Below are 24,788 nucleotides of genomic sequence, written 5' to 3'. Positions count from 1 at the left end.
AAGACAGGTGAAGAGAAATCCTTGGTGGAGTCTATAATTCCGACAATCCTTTTGATTATACTTTCCCCACAAGCTTAAAAAAAAACAAACATGAACTCAAGGTTTATTTTAAATTACCAAAGTCCCTGAATAGAGGACTAGTTTATTTTTAGTATTAAAGCGATTAACAATAGTTCTTATTCTAACTTATCCATATTCAAACTCACCTGCTCAGAAAGTTGCAAACCCATACAGTTTCTAACAAGTCCCACTAACCATTAAGAAAGGACTTACAACAATAATAGTTATGTGCACAGGAAAAAACCAGAGTAGAAAATGCCAGTCAGAGGTATCCAGAGAGAAAGCCTTTCTGTGAGTGAAATATTTCATGTCCATTGTTCAGGAATGCTTCCGTCGGGAGCTGGGAAATCAAGATGAGAAAACTTTGGTATCCAAATTGGATATCTGGGTTCTCTGCCATGCCTTTTTTGACTATTCTAAATTAGTTGGAGAAGGAGGCCTGAGGAGGAGGTAGAAATTCTCAACCTCTGATCAGTCACCAGCCCCAGGGTTAGGACTGAGGACTGAGTACAAACACACTCAAGGCCTGACCTTGAATGGCAGTGGGACAACCTGGAAAACTACTCACTTAGTACTCGAGTCAGGCCTCCTGTGAACAGCCAGGTCAGCTCCAACCCAGGGCCTTTATGCTGGAGACCCTCGCAAGAATGGGCATTTTAGTTGAGAGGCTGACACAGCTGGAGTTATGTGACTTAAAAGGTACTAAAACCCACAAGGATGGAAGTAACAGCCCTTAACACTATGCTTCAGATAATCGACATGACTCCACCTATAGGGCAGCAGGACTAAGTAAATCCCTAATGATTCAGGTTAGGCAGGATCTTGGGTCATAACTCATAGTAGAAGCTTCTACTCTATAAAATCCATGGACAGTATAGATCCAGGAGGCCGGGACACTTAGAGAGTGTGGCACAACACATGGTCTTCAAAGATCTGCTTCTCTTTTGCTGGGAAGGCCTTGTCACAAATTGGACAATTCAAACTAAGGGGCTGCATGTGCTGCTCCAAGGTGTGATCAAACAAGTCATCAGGAAAGTCTGATTTGCAGGTGGGGCATTTCTTGATGGAGAGCTGGGAGGAAAAGCAAAGAGGTCAGTCCGAATGTAAGCTATATGCGGCAGAGACTGTGTCTGACTTTCTACTATATCCTCAGCACCTAGCATCATGCTTGGCAGATGGTAGGTGATCAAGAAATAGAGGATGAATGAACAAATTCACATTTGGAGCTACTCACTGGGGCATTCTCTAACCCCAGGATTGAAAGGATGTAATACTGCCTGGAAGGGGCACTGGACATACCTTGTTTGGCTACCTGCCTGGTTCATATCTCCTCCCTAGTCCTTCTACCAAACTCAATTCACAGGTGAAAAATCTTCAGCGGAACACTGATGGATGAACTGTGTTTTCTTCTCCCCGCCCTAACAGGCTCTCTCAGCTTTCGGCACTGACCAAATTGACCCTGCTGACTTGGATTATCACAGCGAACCAGTCTCCCTACGGTTCTTCCGTGAACTGGATGGAGCAGGAAGGGAAATCTTCTCAAAGATTTGCTGTGGGCAATCTCAGGAATCAAATACTTACCAGGCTGGGGGCAGGACTTTCTTGGATACCTGAAGGTAATAAAAAAGACTGCACTCAATGAAATGCATCCTTAGAATACATTCTCCAGCTGTGTTCTAGCAGCTGTTTTTTGTAACCCTCATTGTTCCCCTTCTGATTCTTTAGCTCTCATATATACCATCTACTTTGATAGAGGGGATCTAGGTCAAGGATAGTGGGAAAAGAGGAAAAAATAATGAAGTGGCATTTTCAGTAGCCATTATATAATCAGAAAAAAACAATAAACCTATTTTCAGTGTGGAGAAAATGAGATTTTAATGAAAACAGTAACAATTTAACACGGAAATAGTCTGAGAATAGATTTTAAGACCAAATCCACACAGTCATTTTTTAAATGAAATGTTTAAAAATATACTTTTAAGGAAAAATAAACTTGTACCCCTGCCTGTTGCAAAGATCAGATTGTGACTGTTAAGAGAACAGGACTGGGCTTCCCTGGTGGCGCAGTGGTTGAGAGTCCACCTGCCGATGCAGGTGACACAGGTTCGTGCCCCGGTCTGGGAAGATCCCACATGCCACTAAGCGGCTGGGCCCCTGAGCCATGGCCGCTGAGCCTGCGCGTCCGGAGCCTGTGCTCCGCAACGGGAGAGGCCACGACAGTAAGAGGCCCGTGTACCGCAAAAAAAAAAAAAAGAGAAGAGGACTGCTTTAAACTGTCGCAAAAAAGCAAATGAGGTCTCATATCGCTTTGGAGACAAAAAAGGAGGAAAGTTCCCTGTTTGGCAAAGACATCTGACCCCGGGTCCTTCAATGACAAGACTGGTTGTCACCCCACTTCCTGTCCTCCAAACCACTCAGGAGTCTCTGTTGAGCACATCCCTGCTACCCTTGGTCAGGCCACGGGGGTGGCTGCCTAACAGCCCATCCTGGGTGGCACAGTCCGCCGCTCGTGCTTCCACTTCCAAATCTTAATTAGCCTCCTCAGCTTTAGATGTATATATCTTCTACACAGAGACATTTCTCTGACTCATATATTTGGAATATAGCCACGGGACTCAATTTGTGTCTGCTGCCTCTAGGCGAATGATCTATTTGTGTCTTCTAGATTCAGATTTATTTCTCAATTAACACTTCTTGCCTGGCAGTCTTTCTGTTGGGTACTCAGCTTCTGCCCAACAAGTCTTAACAATGAGGCTGGTCTTAATTAGCATTTCAGATAAAAAGAAAATTTATTGGAGGAAAGGGATGCAAGCAGGGGCCTCCACCTCGAATGGCAAAGTTGTCTTACCAGAATATGGGTTTCCATAGACAAGTCCTGGGTTTGGTCTCGCACCTCCTTGATTCGAAGCAGGCGCTTGATACGGCAAAGAGTCATAATTCAGACCCATGTAACTCAGCAGTGTGCTGTTCTCCATCTTCAAAAGCTAAGGATAGAGTATTTAAAGAGACATGTTAAAAGCCAACAACAAATGGCCACAAGGAACTGGCCAGGGATGCCCATTACAGGTAGTTCTCAATTAACAGTGTGGCACTGGAGAAGCCCAAGAAATGATAAACCATAATCCTTCAAAAGGGGAAGCAGCAGCCTCAGTATTCCAAAGATCTGAGTTCTTAATATCTGAATTTAAATATGTATTGAATTTTGTTTAGAATGAATGCAAAAAGGAATTTTAAACCTTTAAATACACACCAACTGAAGGGGGTACAGAAGTTTTATGGATATGTGAGGGTGGTGGGAGCTATATTAAGATTGAAATTGTTACACATTATTGAGAGCAGAATGCTTTTTAGTCTCCTTCCTAGAACAATTTTCTTACATAGTGTGAATATTCATCTGATATAATTTTCCCTCTTCATGTTTTATCCCATTAAATGGATATGCCAACAGAGAGTGAGAGGGAGGAAAAAAGAGAGGGAGGGAATGCGAGAGAGAGAAAGAATGTAAGAGATCAAGCCACAAGGGGGACAGGCAGCGTTTAAAGTTCTTAGAAAAAAGAAAATCAGTAAATTTCCTCTTAACATCTTCAGAGGGTTTTACTACAGTTCCTAACAAAGCTCCAAATATCAGATCTTTCTCTTCTTGCTGCAAGTTGTGTGCATTCTTCCTCCCCATCCGCTGCACACCCTTCCCCCACCCCCAGCCCACACCATCGACTATTTCAAAGTCAAAGTACCGCTAACTAAATCAAGAGGATGAGAATGACAGGACCAGAAACAGACCCCAAAGTCTTTCTGCAAAATTGAAACACATTGGCATAAATGATATAATCAAAGGTAGAAATGATCACTTGAAGGCACAGCCCAGAAGGTTATGGAGAGGGTAGAGATGGAGAATGGCTGGAGGTGCAGATCGGAGGAGCAGCCAGAATGCATGGACACCTGCTCTTTGATGCCAGCAAGCACGTGAGAATGACTTCAAGTTCAACCTTATTTGCTGCCATCATCCTCAATCAATCAATAATAATGTGTTAGCATACAGCAGAAAATAAATACTGGTTGGATGAAAGAATGAACTGATGAATGAATGAATGCATGGTATTTATTTGGGGCCTACCATGGGTCCAGCACTGGTACAGACCACCACTTCTCCTGGTTTGGCAGCAGAGAAAAAGAAAAAAGTTGTGCTGAAGGAAAAGGGTCCCTCAGCTAGCACAAAAATGATGTAGGATATTACTCCCCAAAGACAATACTTAGAATAGCTGTGGAGTTAAAAGCAAAAATAATAAGTTAGATCTTCATCAAGGCTGTTCCTTTCAAGGTCACTACTGCCATGCCAAACAAGCTTCAGTTACAGAACAAAGAATGGGTTTTGCGGTAGATTAGGAAACCAGATGAAATGTACCCTTTGTTTGGGAGCAACTGTCTCATCCAATGTCCCAGAAAGGGCTCTTTTGTTTAACTTTTTATGTTATCATCACATCTCTGGGTCACCCTGCTCCTTCCCTTAAAAAGTCTTTTACACACTTACACCATTTTCTTCTTCCATTCTCTCTCTCTCTTTCTGCAGAACGTTATATATAACCTTGTTCTCACTCAGTCTTCTTGACAGGTCAAAGTTCTGGTCCTGCCAAAACAAATTAGGATTAGGACCACCTATTGCAGTCTGGATCCAAGGTGGGGTAAACAAGATCAAAGAGGATCTGGCTGTCCAAAGTGGTGGGACTGAGGTGGTGGAGAAGGAAATGGGGGTAGGGAGGAGTGGTACCATGGAGGTGATGCTGACTTACAGAAAAATGACTTAACAAAATGCCTGAAGGCTTGGGCTGGCATCAAGATGCCAGTTTCGTTTGGTTTAGCTGGGAGTAAGTGACCAAAGAGAGAAAAATCAGCTTGGGGGAAACCTCAAGACTGGCTTAACAGAATTAGGGATAAACTGAGCTTTTTTTAAACCCCACGCAACCATGGAAACAATCATCATCTTTGTCTTGAATAAACATCTCACCCAACACAGCGTGAAGCACTGAGTTAGGCTGGTGTGACTCCCTCCCAGTGTGAAGATAGGCATATGGACTCAAGTTACACTGAGGAAGAAGGAACCCTGGAAGGCATTTATCCAAGGCTAAAAGGAACCCAGACTGCGGTCCTGGGCTTCCCAGTACGATGGGTTCACCTGACTAGTTTCATGGAGCCAAAACTCATAGGCATGCTTCAGCGCTTCCCGACACCTGCCTATATACACACACATGCGAATACCTCACAAAAACACTTTAAGCTAATCCTACCAGTTGTGGGGTTTTTTTCCCAAGATTTTTTATTTGAATGCTGTGCACTTCTAGCCGACCCTAAGGTAGTAATGCGAAAGGGGGCTACCCGATGACAGTGCTGACTGCAGGCCCCTGGTTCCCCACCCCCACTGGCTCCTGCTGGCTCTTCTGGTCCTGGTTCACTTCCTCAAAAGGCAGAAATAAGAAAGCACTATCTGAGTCTGTACAGAAACCTGCTCAATGGTTATAAAAACCTTCCCTGAGGGCTTCCCTGGTGGCGCAGTGGTTGAGAGTCCGCCTGCTGATGCAGGGGACACGGGTTCGTGCCCTGGTCCGGGAAGATCCCACATGCCGCAGAGCGGCTGGGCCCGTGAGCCATGGCCGCTGAGCCTGCGCGTCCGGAGCCTGTGCTCCGCAACGGGAGAGGCCACAACAGTGAGAGGCCTGCGTACTGCAAAAAAAAAAAAAACCTTCCCTGAGACCCATGGCTGAGCTGGGGCCTCTATTTCTGGGGATCTCCAGGCTGGTTTCTGGCCCCATATTCCATCCCTCTTTTTGGCAGAGGGTGTATTCTCCTTAACAAGGGTGTACAATCCTCTGGGCTTGGTCCAGGAGCCACAAACCTTCACACCCTTTGCTTCCTGGGCCCCTCATCTCTGTCACCTACCCGTGCGGCAGCCCTGAGTTGCCTGATCTGTTTGTGGAGCCGCTGACACTCTTTGTACTTCTCTAAGAAACAGGCTTTCCCGGCCTCTACCTTTGCCTTTAGGCGTTCCACCTCTTGTACTAGCTGCTCCTCCACTGCTGTTTTCTTGTTCTTAGGCTCCTGAAGCCTAAGATACATAGTCGTCAGAGTTAGGGGACTTTTGGATGCATGAGGAATAAAGAATTGCTGTCAGACAGCTGGGGAGCCCCTGGATCTTTCAAAGTATTCCATGAAAACCAAGGAGGTTCAAACCTTTGAATGGCTGTAGATTATTTAAAGCAGATTTCTTTGTTACATCAGAGGTCACAAACTCAGAAGTGCCAATAGGGGCCTGGCAAGTAATGGAACTGAATGAAGGAGTGGGATGTAACAAAACAGTGAGGACGGCAGCCACATGGGGAACGCATGACCCATCTAAGGGGTCAGCAGCTCCAGCTCCAGATACTGCTACTGGGCGGGAGTGTCGGCTCATATGTTGCCAGAGCCTCTGATTTTTCAAGAAGCTGGAAATACAAATTTCTTTTAACGGGAAATGTTCCCATTTTTAAGTGCTGTTCACCAAATCAGTTTTTTAAAAAACACCATCTAGAACAATAAAACATTCCTGTGAGCTATACTTAATCTGTGAGTTGAAGATTTTCAAACTTTGTTGCATCTATTCTTTATTATATAAGCTAAAATACGCAGTATCTTATATACAGTAGGTACTCAATGATCAATTAGATAATGATTGAATGAATGAATGATGCATAGAGGATATGAGTTACATTCCCAATAACTGGATATTCTCCACACATCAGGAGTTCTCATGTCCTTACAACAGTTCAGAAAATGGAGCTTCTAGGCACCTGTGATCACCATGAGGCCTTGTTTCCAACAATATATTATAGGAAATTATTAGTCAATTAGGCTTTCATTACTATATTACATAGCTCAGAACAATTTATAATTATGATAATCGCTAACATTATATTAATTATAACAAAATTTGTTTGACTACTATAATATCTTCTAATTGTAGAGCTCATTTGACAGTCATTAATTTGTCTGCCCCGACAAAAACTCTTTAAGAAGGGGGTAGGGGTTATTCTGTGTGATTCCTAGCCCAAGGCTCTATTTACTACAATCTCTCGTGAAGTTTAACTTCCAATATTCCTTTTCACTCGTCACATATTAGAAATGCCCACCTCTCCTCAACAGTCTATAAATGGCAGATTCTCTGTCCCTTTGGGTAGAGAGAAGAAAGTCCAGAGGTAAATGCTATTCTAATCTGTGTCATTTATCCTGTCCATCCCCTGAAAATAGGCTCTATCCCTTCCTTTCTTTAGGCTCCCTCCCACATAGCCATCCAAAGACAGACATGCCGTTAACTCCTGTTCTTTCTTCGCTGCAGTAGTTTCTTTCTGCTTCATCTCCTCCACTGTCCGTTCGAGCTCCTTCCGGTGTTCCCTCTGCACAAAAACAGATTTCAGTACCACTGCTGGGAAAACACACGCACACGCACACGTGCGCACGCACTGGGGAAAGGCCTGCTAAGCTAATGAGCGAGCAGGGTGCAGAGAGAAAAGCAAGTCTTCTCTTGTAAGTTTCTGAGAAAAGCCGTTAGATACCTCATTTCAGATGGCTTCCCTGAGACCTTTCCCGCAGCCAGTGACACCCAGGTATATGATAGAGCAAAGAAAGAACAATGTATATATTTTTTCACAAATGCCTAAAAATATTTTGTTCCATGACTCCACCTGTTCAGTTAAGCTGAGAAAGAGCTGGCCGTTTTCCTTTTTCAGGTCCTCCAACTGCTCTGCTTTATCTCGGACTCCCTGAACAAGCTTCTCTATTTCTTTCTCTTGAGTTGACAGCTGGGCCTAAAGCAAAAATAGTGAATGTAACCAAAATAAAAAAGAAGGAAAACTAAACAGGAACAATGCTTTTAAATGTGCAGTAACATAAAGAGATGTGTGTCCCCAGCAACTCCCAGCTGCCAAATACCCCTAAGAACGTCTTCACTCTTCAGCTCTACCTTACACCTGAGAATCTAAGGCTCAGCTGAGTAAAATCTGACAAGCCACCCTTTAAAGCCCCTCTTCAAGGCACAGCTTCCTAAAAAAGAGAGTCCTGCTGCTACCTGCTTTACATTCCAGGCTTTTTAGTAAGACTTTGCTTGAAAAGATTTTGTAGCTAAAAGAAAAGTTAAAAAGGGTGTGGAGGGCCAAGAACGGAAAACACACACACTGAAACTGTAGTGTGATGCTCTGAGCGATCCACCACTAGGCCCTCAGTACAATGAGCTGTATCTTCCTGGGCCACCGCAGTGGAGTGGTGGCAAGGCTAAGGAAATATACTTTGGCAAAGGTTTGGCATTACCTACCTGAAGCTGATCCACTCTGACTCCCATCTTTTCATTTTCTGAGGACATCTTCTGGTTTTGTTCTTTCAGCCTGTGGAAGTGGAGACGACTAAGTGAAAAAAAATACTGATTCTAGGTCAGCTCCCCCAGACCTTAAACGATTTAAGGCTGCCTTGGCCCTAAGCCTGCAGAGTTATTTTTAAATCCACTAGTCTCTTCTTCAGTCCTATTTTGGCTTCCTGACCTCAAACTGCAAGTGTTCAATACTTAACGCTAATACTTGAATTCAGGTCATTTGTCCTTACAATTCTGATACTAATTCTCTAACCTAGAATCAAAGAGCTCATGAATCAAAGAAGGAGAATCATACCTATCACTGTCATAATAGGAAGACTGTTCTAAAATCTAATCAGACCCTGCCTAAGGGTGTCTATAATACAGCAGCTCCTCCCATTCAAGAGTCACACTCACTGAAGAAGCTCTGTCTCCCAACAGTCCTTCTGCTCTTTCATTGTCTGTTCCAATTTCTTATTGATGCTCTTTAGGGTTTCTAGCTCCTCCTGTAGATTGAAACATCAAAGGGACTTAACATTTCTAAGACAGTGTTTAGTATCTCAGGCAGCCAACAAATATTTATTGAGCACTTATATGTCAGGCATATAGCATGACACAGCAGTGAATGAAATATCCAAGTAAAAGGAGTTCTACATTAAAATGTTCTTAATATGTTCTTTCCATATTAAAAATACATCTACCTTAGGAGTTTGGGATTAACATTATACACACTACTATATATAAAATAAATAACCAACATGAACCTACTGTATAGCACAGAGAACTATACTCAATATTTTGTAATAACCTATACGGGAAAAGTATCTAATATATATATATATATATATATATATATATAAAACTGAATCACTTTGCTGTACACCTGAAACTAACACAACATTGTAAATCAACTACAACTCAATTAAAAAAAGGAAGAAAAAATACATCTACCTAATTTCTCTTCTAGTGGAGCTTATATTTGTCCATTAATTCATTAAACAAATATTTACTGAGTGCCTATTACACACCAGACACTGTTCTGGCACTGCAGACACAGCAGTGGGCAAAATAAAGGTGCTTTTCTCCTAGAAACGTGCTGTCCAATTAATTCATGAAAGCCACATACATAATTTAAAAATTTTAGTAGCAACATTAAAACAAGTAAAAAGAAATAGATGAAATTATTTTACTAATAGTATATGTATTTAATTCATTAAATGAAAATATCATTTCAATATGTAAACAATAAAAAGGAAATCTCTAATATACTAAAATCTGTGCCAGATATTAGTATAAGGGCGTGAGATCACAAGAAAAACAGAAAATGATTCTGATCTCCAACCTCCAAGTTCACCTTTAACCAGCAGCCATACCTGCTTCTTCTGGAGCCTAGCCTGCATGTCTGCGTTCTGCTTCTGGAGGCTGACACAGCTGTCCTTCAGCTGCTTGTTTTCCCTGCAGAGCTCCTCGTTGTGCTGCTCAATCTCTTCCACCTCACCCTACGAAAGAACGTTCCATAAACTCATGTTTGGCCCTTTATAGCTCAATGGATATTCAAGTCCCTCTAGCAGAAAATTCCCATAGGCTGGGATGGTTAGGGTCTAGCTGATTCCCACTCACTGTAGTGACATCTGTGTACCCCAAGTGGAAGCAGCCCCTCAGTATGTAGGGAAGCGGGGTAAGAGAGGTGTGTCTGTATAATTGCAGCATTGAGGCTGCCATTACCAAGAAAGAAAGATAAACAAAATTAAGGCCACAAAAAGTTAAAAGGGGTAATTGACAAAAGAACAGAGTTTTTTCTTGCAAACACTTAATATTGTTTGTCTCTCCTCTCAGACTTAGCTCCTTGAGACTGGGACAGGATTTTAATTGATTCTTCACTACATCCCTAGTGCCTACCAGAGTGTTGGATGGAAGTAGGTGTCCTGTTAAATAACTGAGTAAGCAAATGAATCTGAGAGATACAAAGAAGAATATCTGGTGTGTCTCTCCTCAAAGGAGCTTATAAAATTTACTATGGTGATAAGATGTGCAGATGACAAAAATTAAGTAACTGGGAAAGTTAAATAACTGAATGTCAACTGAGTTACAGAAGTTTTAGAGAAAGGAGAAATCACTTATTGTTATGATTCTTGTTAACATTCCTAAGTCATTCCCTTAGGAATGGTGGGTTTGAATGGGTACTGTATAAAATTTTCCCAACAGTTAACTGTTAGACATTCAATAAAGGCTTACTGACTAAAATTCTACCCTATCCTGGAATTGCTACCCTTAGCGGCAGGAAGGGATTGAGATGAGACGCTTACAGACCTGAGTGGTAACAACCAGGATGTCCTCCTCATTTTCTGGACAGAACTGGAAAGGGATACTTGCCCCCCGGACCACACCATCCTGATCCACATAGCAGAACTGGTAATACTCATCATCCTTGGGCAGGTAATAAGCTGAAAACAGAACATGATTTTTAATCCAAAATAAGGTCTATTCAGAAAACTAAAAATCCGGAAGTCTTTTATCTACCCAGAAAGCTCAGGCTCAAGGGAATTCAGTAGTCTTGGCTGCTAGCTGTCTTCTACCTTTGATCCAGTATTTTTCTCACCTTTGAACTGGACCTCCTGCTGTTTGGGAGATTTGCTGTTTAGGTCAACAGGCAAAGTAACCCACATGAAGGTGTAGTACTCACGGGTTGTCTTCCATCCCACCTGCAATGACAAGAGGCTCTTGTTCAGCATCTGAAAGCGCTCAGGTTTGGGCCACGTCTTCGTAAAATGCACTTTTTGTTATGTTGATTTTACAATAGAGTAAGTTCATTATGATAAGATCTACCCACAATGGATCAAATCTTGTTTTTTGACTTATGATAACTATATATACAATTAAAAACTGGTATGCACACACACAGTCTAAATTACTTGTCTTAGAAGGAAACAAAAACTGGCCATTCAACACCCAGGACAAGAGTTCCAAATATTGTATCTCCAAGTCAGACATAGAACCGAGAGTGATCGGGGAAAAGTTGTGGGATTGTGAACCTTGATCCCGCTATTTTCCTACAACAGTGTTCTTGGAACTTCTTAATCAGAAAGCACTTCTGATCTGCCCTCTCCACTGGTTCGTCCTCTCCTGTGTCCAATTCAGTCTTGTCACCTATACCAACCCGGTTATATCACTGCGTTTAAAAGTGCATTTTATTTTATTTATTTATTTTTGCGGTACACGGGCCTCTCACCACTGTGGCCCCTCCCACCGCGGAGCACAGGCTCCGGATGCGCAGGCTCAGCGGCCATGGCTCATGGGCCCAGCCGCTCCACGGCATGTGGGATCTTCCCGGACCGGGGCACGAACCCGTGTCCCCTGCATCGGCAGGCGGACTCTCAACCACTGCACCACCAGGAAAGCCCCTAAAAGTGCATTTTAAAAATAATGTGTGTGTTGGGGTTGGATGCAAGAGTGTTCTTAGACTATGAGGTACCAGATAACTGAGTCCAATCTGTAGAGTTTTCTTTCTTCAGTGTTTTTCTTAATGCATGTTTAATGAAGGCTTTTTGGTGATAAAGATAACAACAACAATCTGGTAGTCATAAAGGCCCCTTCTAGGTATGGAATGCAGTAAGTCATAAGATATAAGGATGCTGTAAACTATGCCTCAGAGCAGGAAGCTGGCGAAGTGGAAAACATTCTCACTAAATGTGAAGAGGGTAAAAGACGGCTCAAATCCCATCTGGAAGATGAGAGTACACCGGAGAATAGAAAAGGAGCCGTGTGTCTTCAAGGGGAGAATACTCAGCAAATAAGCAAAATTACATTTATTGCCATATTGTGACCCTGCCTGAGCCCAGTGGGAAGAAAAAGAACTAAAAATAAATTCCACGTTCATATACTAAGGAATCAGAGCAGGGTTGAAAAGGCTGTAAGTGCATCACACATACTAGGGCATGTTTTAGTGTCTCATTAACACCCACACCATTGCGTAAGCACCTCTGGGCCACTGAAACCTGTGGAGGTACAGGAAGCAGGAATTTTATGGAGTCTTCATTCACATCCTGGAGTTTCTTAATGCACTGTGACCAAAATATCATCTAGGAAGGCCTAAGAATTACTGCTGCCTTGGAACAAGGAAGCAGCTTCTAGCCACCTGCGATTTCTGTCCTTGGCTCTTCCATCTGAGCAGTGCTAGTCGCAGCCTGCCTCTTGTGCTATGACATCTCCCCTCCCCGGAACCTCGGAACATCGCATAAATGCCCGGGTAAAGGAGAGTATGGAGCGCAGGGCTCCACGTTGAAGGAAGAAAAGCTGACTCCCATCCACTTTAGGCTTTATCACTGGTGGTAGCTTTCACTCTATGGAGAAGATGTAGCATATTGCACGTGCAGAAACATTTTGTGAGGGCCTACTTGGTGCTGGGAACCAGCGGTGTTAGGGCAGATGAGGAGTTGAGGGGTATGATTAAGACTACACTGCAAGAACACCAGGAGCACTTTAGAAGTGAGCTAGGAAGTACACAACTTTACAGTCAGCCCTTAATTCTCTAACTGACCATCTGTTGTTCAAAGGAATTCAGCAGAAAAGAGGAAGAAAAGCAGAGGTTTGCGAGTCAAACAAACTTGCTTCACCGCTAGGAGACCTTGGGAAGGTCACCATCTTGAGTACATTCACTTTATTCATCTGTGCACAAGCAATACTACTACTTACCTCAGGGGGCTGCTGTGCTGTAAGGATTAAATTAGAAAACACAAACACACACAAACACACACACACACACACACACACACACACACACACACCTCATCAAAGACCTAGCACATCATATGTTCTCAAAAAGTTTGTGTTCTCTCTTTATTAGTCTTAAACTTTGCTTACACACTTTAGGGTAGGTGTTCAAATCAACAGCTTTGTGACAATGAACATCAGAGGCCATTCTCTGGGTTAACCACAATTTCCTTATTGTGGTACGCAATACCTCTGAAATGAATGAAGTATAGATGCATTTAAAAACAATGCTTTTAAACATTTGTTTTTAAAAAGAATAACACTTTCGGGACTTCCCTGGTGGTGCAGTGGTTAAGAATACACCTGCTGGGCTCCCTGGTGGCGCAGTGGTTGAGAGTCCGCCTGCCGATGCAGGGGACGCGGGTTCATGCCCCGGTCCGGGAAGATCCCACATGCCGCGGAGCGGCTGGGCCCGTGAGCCATGGCCGCTGAGCCTGCACGTCCAGAGCCTGTGCTCCGCAACAGGAGAGGCCACAACAGTGAGAGGCCCACGTACCGCAAAAAAAAAAAAAAAAAAAAAAGAATACACCTGCCAATGCAGGGGACATGGGTTCAAGCCCTGGTCTGGGAAGATCCCACATGCCGCGGGGCAACTAAACCCGTGCACCACAACTACTGAGCCTGCACTCTAGAGCCCGAGAGCCACAACTACTGAGCCTGCGTGCCACAACTACTGAAACCCGTGCACCACAACTACTGAAGCCCGCGCGCCACAACTACTGAAGCCCGTGTGCCTAGAGCCCGTGCTCTGCAACAAGAGAAGCCACTGCAATGAGAAGCCCACACACGGCAACAAGAAGTAGCACCCGCTCACCGCAACTAGAGAAAGCCCTCGTGTAGCAATGAAGACCTGACACAGCCAAATAAATAAATAAATAAATAAAAATAGGGCTTCCCTGGTGGCGCAGTGGTTGAGAATCTGCCTGACAATGCAGCGGACATGGGTTCGAACCCTGGTCTGGGAAGATCCCATATGCTGCGGAGCAACTAGGCCCGTGAGCCACAACTACTGAGCCTGCGCGTCTGGAGCCTGTGCTCCACAACAAGAGAGGCCGCAATAGTGAGAGGCCTGCGCACCGCGATGAAGAGTGGCCCCCGCTCGCCGCAACTAGAGAAACCCTCGCACAGAAACGAAGACCCAACACAGCCAAAAATAAATAAATAAATAAATAAATTAAAATAAATAAATAATTAAATAAATAATAAATAAATAAAAAGCATAAGACTCTCATCTGTTTTAGAGTGAAGTCCTCACTGGAAGTTGCTCCGGCTGTCCCTCCGGTTGTCCACTACCCCCACCTCTAAACACCAGCCTTGTTACCTACAGCTTCCATCGTTCTATCACTTAGCTTGGAATTCCAAACAATTAAGGAGAAGGAATTCGATGAGGAAATGTGAATTAGCATCAGCTCCTACACAGTGCACTCAAGAACGATGTCTGATTTTAGGATGAACAGCATTGGTAAACAAGCACATGACACACTGAGGTGTCAAAACAAAGGTCACTTATGTTGGGACTCAGCAGTGTAAGTTACTTACGTTTGACCTTTATCTCTGTCTCTGTAAATAGGATGATTTGTCATTATGGTGTGTGAGTGAGTGAATGAGTAAGAGTGTGCATGTGTGTGTTTGTGTGTGAGGGGATGTCAGAGACAGAGATACAGAGGGGGAAAGAAGAGGAGATAGACAGTAAGTTGACTATAATAAAAAGTACCATTTCTGTACTTGAACTGACAGGGCGATTAGACACTGGAAGAGGAAACCGAGGGAGCTCATAAACTTTCCGTTCTTGGAAATCTTCACAAAGAAGCAAGACACGCTTATTCAGGAACAAACTTCTTGGATGCAAGATATAGGACAAGGTAAATTTTCAACATCCTTTCCAGATTTGTAATACTTATATTAAAACAAATTAAACACTGTACTAAGTAAGCAAGTGACGTTTAAATTCACAGAAATTATATAAGGGGCCACCTACCCCAGTCAAGTCATAGATGAATATTTCAAAATAGGATAATTTAAAAAACATTTACATTTGGTCTTTGAAAGTATAATAAAACTTGTGGATTGTATGATTTGCTATCTTATTTTAGCTTAAGACTGAAATTAAAATTTGAGTCCTACAGCACATGCTGGTGTGTGTAGGGAGAAGTGCTAGGGAGCTTAGTTTAGGATTTTAACATTGGCCACACATATATGCAAAATGCTTATAATACAGAGACAGACACACACTCAGGTAACTAAGATGAACCTCTAGTTCCCAGTCACTTGGTACTAAATTAAGCACTTACTCTAAAGATGCCAATCCAATCCTTTCGACGGGGAATGAAATGCTGGGTGAGGGTGTAATAGCATGTGATGTCCCCTCCAGGGACGTAGAACTTCTCCACACTGTTAAAGATGACCTGAGAGAAATGACAGTGGTCCAGCAAGACAGCTGATGTGGGGGGATCTTCTACTGTCTCTTCCATGGTAGGGGTCCTGTTATGAGATATGGGATAGAATAAGGCTCAAAAAGGGTTGTCTGAAATGCTGGAAATTTCTGGGCTCTCACCCAGGAAACATTCAGTTCGGGGCAAGTCAGTTAAAGCAAAAGCCTGACAAGTATTGAGAGCACACAACTTGCTTTCGGTTTCACTATGAGCCACTTTGCATTCATAACTTCCTGTGCTATAAGAATTTTGAGTCTCTGTGACCTCTTCACCACAGGCACCACCACCCTCACATACCCTTGTTCTCTGCTCACATCTAGTTTGCTCCCCTTCCTCTAAATGCCTTAAGTAAGGCAGCCTAGAGGTTCCTGAGCTAGGAACTGTTAAGACTTAGATTCTAGATATTTCATTCCAACAAGCCCTGTGGCTTTTGGAATGTCAATTTCTCTAGATTTCAGCTTCTCTATTCAATTTCATTTATCCTGTAATTATCGGGTCCTTCTATACATTAAGGCACTCTGCTAGGAGCTGGGGATGGGTGCAGAAAGAAAGATAGGGATGAGAGAAGGAGATTATTTGACATGCAGTGGTGACGAGCATGGGTTCAGAAATCAAAATGTTGGAGTTCAAATTCCAGCTTCATCACCTATTAAACACATGCCCTTGGGTAATTTACTTAACTGGACTCTGTGCATGGTTCCTCATCTGTAAAATGGGGCTAATAACATCTACCTCATTCTTTTTTTTGTGAGCATTAATTGAAACACAGGCATACCTCGGAGACATTGCAAGTTCAGTTCTAGACCATCTCAATAAAGCACATACCTCAATAAAGCAAGTCACACAGTTTTTTTGGTTTCCCAGTGCATATGAAAGTTATGTTTACACTATACTGTAGTCTATTAAGTGTGCAGTAGCATTATGTCTAAAAAAATGTACATACGTTAATTGAAAAATAATTTATTGCTAAAAAATGCCAAAGACTTCCAAAAGTAACATCAAAGACCACTGATAACAGAGCACCGTAACAAATATAATAATAATGAAAAAGTCTGAAATATTGTGAGAACTATCAAAATGTGACACAGAGACATGAAGTGAGCAAATGCAGTTAGAAAAATGGCGCCAACAGACTTGCTCAAGGTAGGGTTGCCACAAACTTTCAATTTTGTAAAAAAAAATAGTATCTGTGGGCTTCCCTGGTGGCGCAGAGGTTGAGAGTCCGCCTGCCGATGCACGGGACATGGGTTCGTGCCCCGGTCCGGGAAGATCCCACATGCCGCGGAGCGGCTGGGCCCGTGAGCCATGGCCGCTGAGCCTGCGCGTCCGGAGCCTATGCTCTGCAACGGGAGAGGCCACAACAGTGAGAGGCCCGCGTACCGCAAAAAAAAAAAAAGAAAAAATAGTATCTGTGAAGCAGATAGGTATGCCTACAATGTGCAGTGTCTAGTCCTTAAATCAGTACCTGCCATAGAGTAGGCAATTCACACAAAGTAAAGGCTGAGTGACAGAATAAAGCACATGCACAAAGTCTGGATAAAGAGAGGGTTTTACAGATGTTAGTGACTATTACGTTTGTGTTTCTTTTCTTTTCCGTCAGTCTTTGCCCTCAAAAGAGTCTCAATCCGATATGGAGGTTAGATGAGAATTTAAGTGACTGCCAAATAAGTGCAAAATGCTCTTGGGTTCAAAAGAGAGAGAAATGAAACTGGTTAGGAAAATGAAGAAAAGCTTCGAGGAGTGAGTAGAATCCTAGATAAGCCCTCAAGGAAGATTAGAATTCTGACAAATGTGTTTGGGGGTGAGGAAATTCCAGATGAATGAAGCAGCATGCATAAAAGCAAAGAAACAGAAAAATGCAGCCCATGGAGGACAGCAAGCAAGTTTGGATTCCTATCTATAAAATGGGGCTAGTAAGCTGTATTTCACCTTTCTAGGTCATAGTACAGATAAAATGTGATCAAGGATGGGAACTATTGGGGAGATAAAAACAACACACAAAAGAAAACAAAGTCTTTTGAATTGTCGGGACCTCAAAAGCCACATGCCTGTCTTCTAAATGCATTTAGTGAGTCTATGTTTCTCAACCCAGAGTTCTACTGGGAAATGAAAACAATACTGCAGCTCCACACAGCAGATGCAGAAAGGGCTGTATATTTGCAAATACTACTACATGGTATCTTACAAATTCAGCTGTTAGAACGTGTTGGAAGATTGTACACACACACACACAGAGACACACACAGACACAAACACACACACCCCTTAAAAAAAGAGTAAGTACAATAACCAGAAAAACACAGTAGCTCTTCTAGCTCTGCCCCACCCCACTTATTTCCTGGTTTTATTTTGAACTCTAAGCTAACAGGCCTCCTCTTCCAGCTCCCCCAGAAGTCAATTTTTTCATAGAGAAGGTAAGAGGACTTTGAGGCACTGAACTGTCTGTTCTCGAGACTGAGCTAAGGAACTAAGAAATGTACTAGCTTTCTGGTTTGTGACACAGTTTGGCCACATCCTCAACCTCAAACCTCAGATCAGTTTTTCTAAGGAAGAAAGAGGTCACATTCCAGTCTAGGCCAGTACTTGTTCCTCATGATAAGCTGTTGACTACTGATCTGTTGGATGCTGTGGGAGGTTGGGCAGGGAGATTTCTCAGCTCGCAGACCCCCTGTCTTTCCTAGTGGTCTTCAGTCACACTGAGGCCAGCATAGCCCCTGTGTCCTAAGCCTGGAGCACCATTTATCTGAGCATGTGACTTAATCTGTCCTTTACTGTGGATCATGAGAACACTCAGGAAAGAGTGAATTCGGGGCCTGTCTCTCAATTAGCCTAAATACCATCATACTCCCTGTTCTTTTCCTTCATAACACTATCACCACTACATACACAACAGAACACCTAGCCCATAGCAATCACTTATTGCTATACTCATAGTACTTACTCACTGAATAAATGAATGAATAAGATACATATGCAATTCATCAAAAAGTGAAAGGAAGCGGCTTTGTAGGTAAACAATGCTGTGAATGATGGAGGGGCTGATTATTGTCTTTAGCCCTGCTCTTAACTTGTTGGGTACCTTTGGAGAAGCTGTTTCTCAGCTTTCTCTTTTCTAAAATAGGGTGAGGCGGGAGTTCCCTGGTGGCCTAGTGGTTAGGATTCTGGGCTTTCACTGCTGTGGTTCGGGTTCAACCGCTGGTTGGGGAACTGAGATCCTGACAGAATCTCACTGAAGAAAGGACAGCATACACACACAAAATGACATGAAAGAGCTCATATTCTGAGGCCTGAGTGCACAGCCAATGGAACCTTCATCTCTTGTCATTCATCTGAAAACCTAACATCTGTCTGGAAAAGTCAACAGCCTTGGTTCCTTGCTTATCAAAAATATAAGAGACTCCATGAAGTTTTCCATTTCAGAGACCTCATTACATTCCCAGAAGGACTCAGGGGACACCCAATGGCACTCCGGGTGTTTGGAACTCAATCATTCTTGAAATAAAAAACTCTTCTGCCAAGACTGCAGAAGGGTTTGAGGAGGTAGAGTGAAGAAAAATAGTGGCTTTTCTGCTTCTTACCAAAGCCGACGACTTTTAGAAAAGGCCATGGGTAAACCTAGAGCATAACCATGTCAATCTACACTGGGTCAGTGAGGAGGTACCTCATTCAACTTTTCCTGGAAGGAAGCTATCTACTGATTTTTAAGGTCAGTGATCCTTAAAGCTTATCCTCCCTCCCAGCGATAAAATTCCCTGGGAGAAATGGGCTCCAACAACGGCTTGGGAAATTGTCTTTCTGACAAAGCAGTCTAGAAATGACTGTTTGTGGCGGGGGCGGGCAGGAAGGATGCGGAAGGAAAATTAGAATGATTTAAGCATCAGCTCCCCTCTTTTAACCACTCTTCCCACTATAGAACCTGTCCACCATCCACTTCTAATTCTGGCAATATCCACAGAGACAAGGAAGAGAGAAGAAATACAAAAAGAGCAAATGTTAAATTTAGAAACCTAGAGTCATTAAAAAGCAGTGGGATGAATTAGGCTCCCTAGAAGTCATGGAATGGTATTCCACTTAATTCCTTACTCCTACCCTCAAATCAAAGACTGGCCATATAACGAGTGACCAGGGAAAACAAATAGAAAATTTTAAAAACAAACCATCAGGGCTTCCCTGGTGGCGCAGTGGTTGAGAGTCCGCCTTCCGATGCGGGGGACGCGGGTTCGTGCCCCGGTCCGGGAAGATCCCACATGCCGCGGAGCGGCTGGACCCGTGAGCCATGGCCGCCGAGCCTGCGCGTCCGGAGCCTGTGCTCCGCAACGGGAGAGGCCACAACAATGAGAGGCCCGCGTACCGCAAAAAAAACCAAAACCAAAAACAGAAAACAAACCATCAAACGTGGGAAAATAATGCAGAGATTCCACAAACTGTCAGAGGCACTTTAGTTGGACTCTGACACAGTTGCTACTTTTTCTTTTTTTTCAGCTCAGTTTCCAAAATGATTAGGGTCCTCAGAGGAGGCAGGCAATAATAGGCAATATATCTTAAAATGAGTCTCCCGAACTGGCTCCTGGCTTCTAAGAAAACCTGACACATTTTCATCTAATGAGCTTCTCAAGCCTAATACAGTACTCCCAGGACTGTTCCATGAGGGCATAGATTCTCCTATATTCTCCTGAAGGAACAAGAAGCCAGTTCTACTCCTGCTCTTTCTTGAATCTGTAAACTACGCTGATACGCTTTTTAGCAGAATAATTGAAAAACGTTAAGCTTTCTGTCTTTTTTTTTTTTTTAAGCTTTCTGGTTTAGGTTCTAACAGTGCAAATATTCAACCAAATCAATTCACCAATTTTCCTAAAGCTTTTTCCTCATGTGTGCTGAACCACAAAGAATAACCTTATAAAACGACAGCAACAAAAACTAAAATTCTAGCACAAAGAATGCCCAACATTTTTACATTCGCCTTTTATACCAGTGGGCACATGTTTCAAGAGAAGTGAAGACTATAGATTATAAGTTTCTCTGGATCAGTTCACAGAAGGAAACCAAATGAATCCACAGCCGAGAGAGAAATGCCAATCAGTTCTTCATTTGGGAATAGTAAAAACAAAAATAAGTAAAAACTAAACACACATTCAACCTAATCCCTTCATCCTTCTGCTTACTTAAGTTTCTAAACTACTAGCAATTAGCAAAATGGACAAACTGATTTGAGTTCCACTCCCCCTGGCCCTGGAATAGATGCTTCCACAAAACTACCCTTTAGAGAACACTGACAATAGATATTATGGATGTGTAGATGGCCCTGAGATGGGGAGCAAAAGCACAGACACATAGTCACTGGTCCTCAAATTATGAGAGCCACTTGCTCTAATCCGAATTTTCCAAGTTCATTCCAGTTCCTTACCTAAAATCTTTCTAGTGCCTTAAGTAAATTTTGTACCCCCAGGAGACTTTTAATACCTAATTCAGTAACAACTGTTTGGATTAGCTGCCCGGCTTATTCTAAGCAGCCTTCATCCCACATACCACAACACCACAGTGCCAACAGTACTAGGGAAGAACAGAAAAACTGTTCTGGGCAACCAGGAGAAACTGCGAAAAGCTCCAAGCTGTGGACTAAATCTCCATTTTATTCCATTTTACTTTACTGAGATTTTATACTTTTTCTGTGAAAAGGGTGATTCTGCTAACCCTTGAAGTGACCTGGGTAGTGACAGTGTTTGAAGTGTAATAGAAAGGGGACTAAGCTAGGAGCCAAGGCACCTGGGTTCCTGTCTTAGTTCTGCCACTAACTAGCTCTGAGATCTTGGCCAAGTCACATTACCTCTTTTTAGGCCTCAGTTTCCTCATCCGTAAAACACACGGATCAGGCAAGAAAATCTCTAAGGAACTTTCCAGCTATAATGATGATCCCAAGTGAAGGAAAAAGGAAATGAAAGAGTTTAACTGTCTTTTCATCTAAGAAAATGAGGAAGCATGGTATTATATTAATAAGCACAGTCAAAAATTTTAAAGAGCCCTATTTGTACTATCTGACTCCAAAGACCACATGACTTGTGTTACGTAACTCTTACTACCTTTCTTAGGGTCCTTCCCACTCCACAGCTGTCATTTCTGCAAAAGGGTAGAGTTTCAAATAGAGGCCCTCTGAAAGTATCGGTGAAAGTCACTCACCTGGATATTCCTTAATCATGTGCTCTACACAGTCTACAAAGACCTATTGTATTAAAAGTCTTTTGCTTTTAACAGTTTTTGCAATAGTGGAGATGTTATAATACATAGCTTTTGTATTATTCTACTCAGCTCCAACCATGGCCACTTGTTGGCTTACATCAGAAGCAAAGAATCCAAGTGATAGAAAAAAGTTTAAATGTCCAGGAGGGGTTGAAATCATAATAAATTAGAGTGGGAACATTAGCCCCAAACTAAATTGGGGGTGGGGGAAGATGGGGGGGGATGGTGGGGAGGGAGGGGCCACCGGAGATCAACGGTAAAGAAGCAGGTCACCGCACCCCAAGTGCTCTTTCTTCTCGGTCGTCTAGAACATCTCCTCCAATTACAAACGGCCTCAACTGAAGGAAGGGGGCTTCAGGGATCAAGACGGGGAAATTGAGGCCCAAAGAGAAAGTAACTTGCCTAGGGTGACTGGGCAAGGTCCGCCCTCGGCCACAGCCACCAATGACGTCAAGCACGGGGATTAAGGAACCAACACGACCTCGGCCAGAGAGGCGGGGGCATGACGTCGTGACTTCAAGACCCTCACTCGGGTCAGAGGATTCCTTCTGCCCCAGGAGCCGCCCACCCGGCCCCGGGCACTGAATCCCTACCCTCCTGGGGGAAAAAACTGCCCTCAACCCTCCAAGGCCGCGGAGGGGCTCCAGGGGCCCCATGACGCCACTCTCACGGTCACCCTAGAATGATGGAAGGAGGTGAAAACCGAAACCAGCCGCACCACTGCCCGCCCATGGCCCTTTCTCAGGACTGGATGTGTGAAGTCGGGGAACCCGAGGGCCCAACTGTCCCTAATTGCCCACCTTCACTCCAGGGACTCACCAGGGGCTACAGCCAGCGGCGGCGCCACAGCAACAGGGCGGGGAAAGAGACAGGGGCGGGGCTGAAAACCCAGGGCAGAGCGGTCCCGTCTGACCCCGCCCGCTACGTCGTAACGGTCAGCAAGCCCCGCCCTCACCGCGGTGCTTTTGGGGACTTGTAGTGTTTAGGTGACTGGGCCCCAGGGTTGCTCCGCAGCCCTGTATGGTTTTCCCCAGTCTGAAGCAAAGATCACATTCCAAGGAGCCTACTTCTTTCCCTAGAAAGAGCCATTTACCTTCCTTTAAAAAAAAATTTTTTTTTCTTTTAGACCTGAGTGCAAGCTCCATACATTTGAAGGACCATTCAGAAGTCATCTTCATTTTTCTCCTGCTCCACGTAATACTTCACTAAGAGTCTTATAGATGAGAATCTCTTTGTCATTTAATCATGCCTCCCACTTGCCCCTAAAGGAGACCCAGCAACCCCCCTGGGTAGCCCAGTTTGTGTTTCATCATTACCCCTCCAGAAAGAAATTATTCTTTAGTGTTAACTCTGTTAATGTAGTGCTCTTCCTAATCGGAGTAAGAATAAACTCAGCAAGAATCCTGCTAAGTCAGTTTAGAGAAAATTCCCCACTCTTGATATCTGATCAAACCCTGGCCTGCCTTCAGCAAGAATCCTGTAAGTAGGTTTAGCAACAATTCCCTCACCCTTGATGTCTCCTCTTAGTAATTTTCTATCCACTTGTCCTTATTGTATTTGGAGTTGAGTGCAATCTCTCTCCCCTATTGCAGTAGTCCTGGTTAAAGTCTCTTTTACTGTTTTATCAAGTGTCAGGATAATTATTTCTTTTTTAAAAAAATTATTTATTTTTATTTTTGGCTGCATTGGGTCTTTGTTGCTGCACACGGGCTTCCTCTAGTTGCAGCGAGTGGCGGCTACTCTTTGTTGCAGTGCGCAGGCTTCTCATTGTGGTGGCTTCCCTTGTTGCGGAGCACGGGCTCTAGGCGCAGGATTCAGTAGTTGTAGTACTCGGGCTCAGTAGTTGTGGCTCGCGGGCTCTAGAGCGCAGGCTCAGTAGTTGTGGTGCATGGGCTTAGTTGTTCCGTGGCATGTGGGATCTTCCCAGACCAGAGCTTGAAGCCGTGTCCTCTGCATTGGCAGGCATATTCCTTTTTTTTTTTTAATTAATTAATTTATTTGTGGCTATGTTGGGTCTTTGTTGCTGCATGCAGGCTTTCTCTAGTTGCAGCAAGTGGGGGCTATTCTTCATTGCAGTGTGCAGGCTTCTCATTGCGGTGGCTTCTCTTGTTGCAGACCATGGGCTCTAGAGCACAGGCTCAGTAGTTGTGGCGCATGGGCTTAGTTGCTCCACAGCATGTGGGATCTTCCCAGATCAGGGCTTGAACCCGTGTCGCCTTCATTGCCATGCAGATTCTTAACCACTGCGCCACCAGGGAAGCCCTGGCAGGCGTATTCTTAACCACTGTGCCACCAGGGAAGCCCAGGATAATTATTTCTTAACACTGAACATGCTGTCTATGGAAGGTTAAATTCAGAAGTGCCCCTTCTCCAAGGAGTAGCATCTGTCTAAATCTGGAGAGAAAGTTTTCCATGTCATCTAACCAGGGATTTATGCCCCTGAAGCCACTTGAGGTTTCAGGCAGGAGAATGAGCATTCTTAATCCTGCCTTCTCACAAGACTGGTGGCACTCAACTGAGATGAAAGGATGGTGGGAAATGATGAGTAAACCTGGGAGTGGGGTTTCTACTGAAAGTTCAGATCACCTTCTGAGTTACCAAAATAATACTCTTCCCTTTAAAACTCTATCTACAGGGGTGACCTTAGAATCTTGGATATATTTCCATTAATTCTACTTATTAGCTTTCTTAAAAGCACTGAGAACTGACACCTCCTACACACACACAGCTTACTGTCTATGTTAATATGACAACTATTAACACTCTTGCCTGGAAGTTAAAAATGCAAATAAATCCATTGTTCATTTTAAGAACTTCCTAAAAGAACCATCAGCTTTTCAATAGGAAGTATCACTTGACAATTCTGTACACTCCAAGACTCTTAGAACCGCTGGCCTCAAAATCCTTGCTGTGCCCTCCAGTCC

The 24,788-nt window shown here is 43.6% G+C and overlaps 2 protein-coding genes and 1 long non-coding RNA gene across 4 annotated transcripts in view; 2 read left to right on the top strand and 1 right to left on the bottom strand.

Annotated features, from left to right (window-relative positions):
* LOC132594105 (uncharacterized) overlaps positions 1-2,047 on the top strand; it is a 38,906-nt gene extending 36,859 nt beyond the window's left edge. Inside the window, exon 5 of the long non-coding RNA XR_009560242.1 lies at positions 1,486-2,047. This is a non-coding gene — a long non-coding RNA (uncharacterized lncRNA). The remainder of the gene's footprint in view (positions 1-1,485) is intronic.
* Positions 103-22,767, bottom strand: CALCOCO2 (calcium binding and coiled-coil domain 2). 2 transcript variants are annotated; one of them, XM_030839714.2, is made up of 13 exons: positions 22,684-22,767; positions 15,490-15,679; positions 11,028-11,130; positions 10,739-10,872; positions 9,802-9,927; positions 8,846-8,934; positions 8,396-8,465; positions 7,770-7,892; positions 7,395-7,481; positions 4,589-4,684; positions 2,909-3,044; positions 1,642-1,670; positions 103-1,131 (listed from the first exon to the last, which is right to left on the bottom strand). In XM_030839714.2, exons 2-13 carry the CDS (start codon positions 15,667-15,669, stop codon positions 958-960), a joined length of 1,347 nt encoding a protein of 448 aa, XP_030695574.2. In that variant the 5' UTR covers positions 15,670-15,679; positions 22,684-22,767; the 3' UTR covers positions 103-957. The 2 variants fall into 2 exon arrangements, with proteins under 2 accessions (XP_030695574.2, XP_030695573.2); XM_030839713.3 differs by having other exon boundaries at positions 22,665-22,711.
* Positions 14,956-24,788, top strand: part of TTLL6 (tubulin tyrosine ligase like 6) — a 63,654-nt gene continuing 53,821 nt past the window's right edge. The window contains exon 1 of the mRNA XM_060290105.1: positions 14,956-15,060. The gene's annotated coding sequence lies outside the window, so the exon portion shown is untranslated. The remainder of the gene's footprint in view (positions 15,061-24,788) is intronic.

The sequence above is a fragment of the Globicephala melas genome, chromosome 20 (assembly GCF_963455315.2).
Source record: "Globicephala melas chromosome 20, mGloMel1.2, whole genome shotgun sequence".
NCBI lineage: Eukaryota > Metazoa > Chordata > Mammalia > Artiodactyla > Delphinidae > Globicephala > Globicephala melas.
Note: the sequence above shows the minus strand (reverse complement) of the source record. Positions and strands in the feature narration are given on the sequence as shown.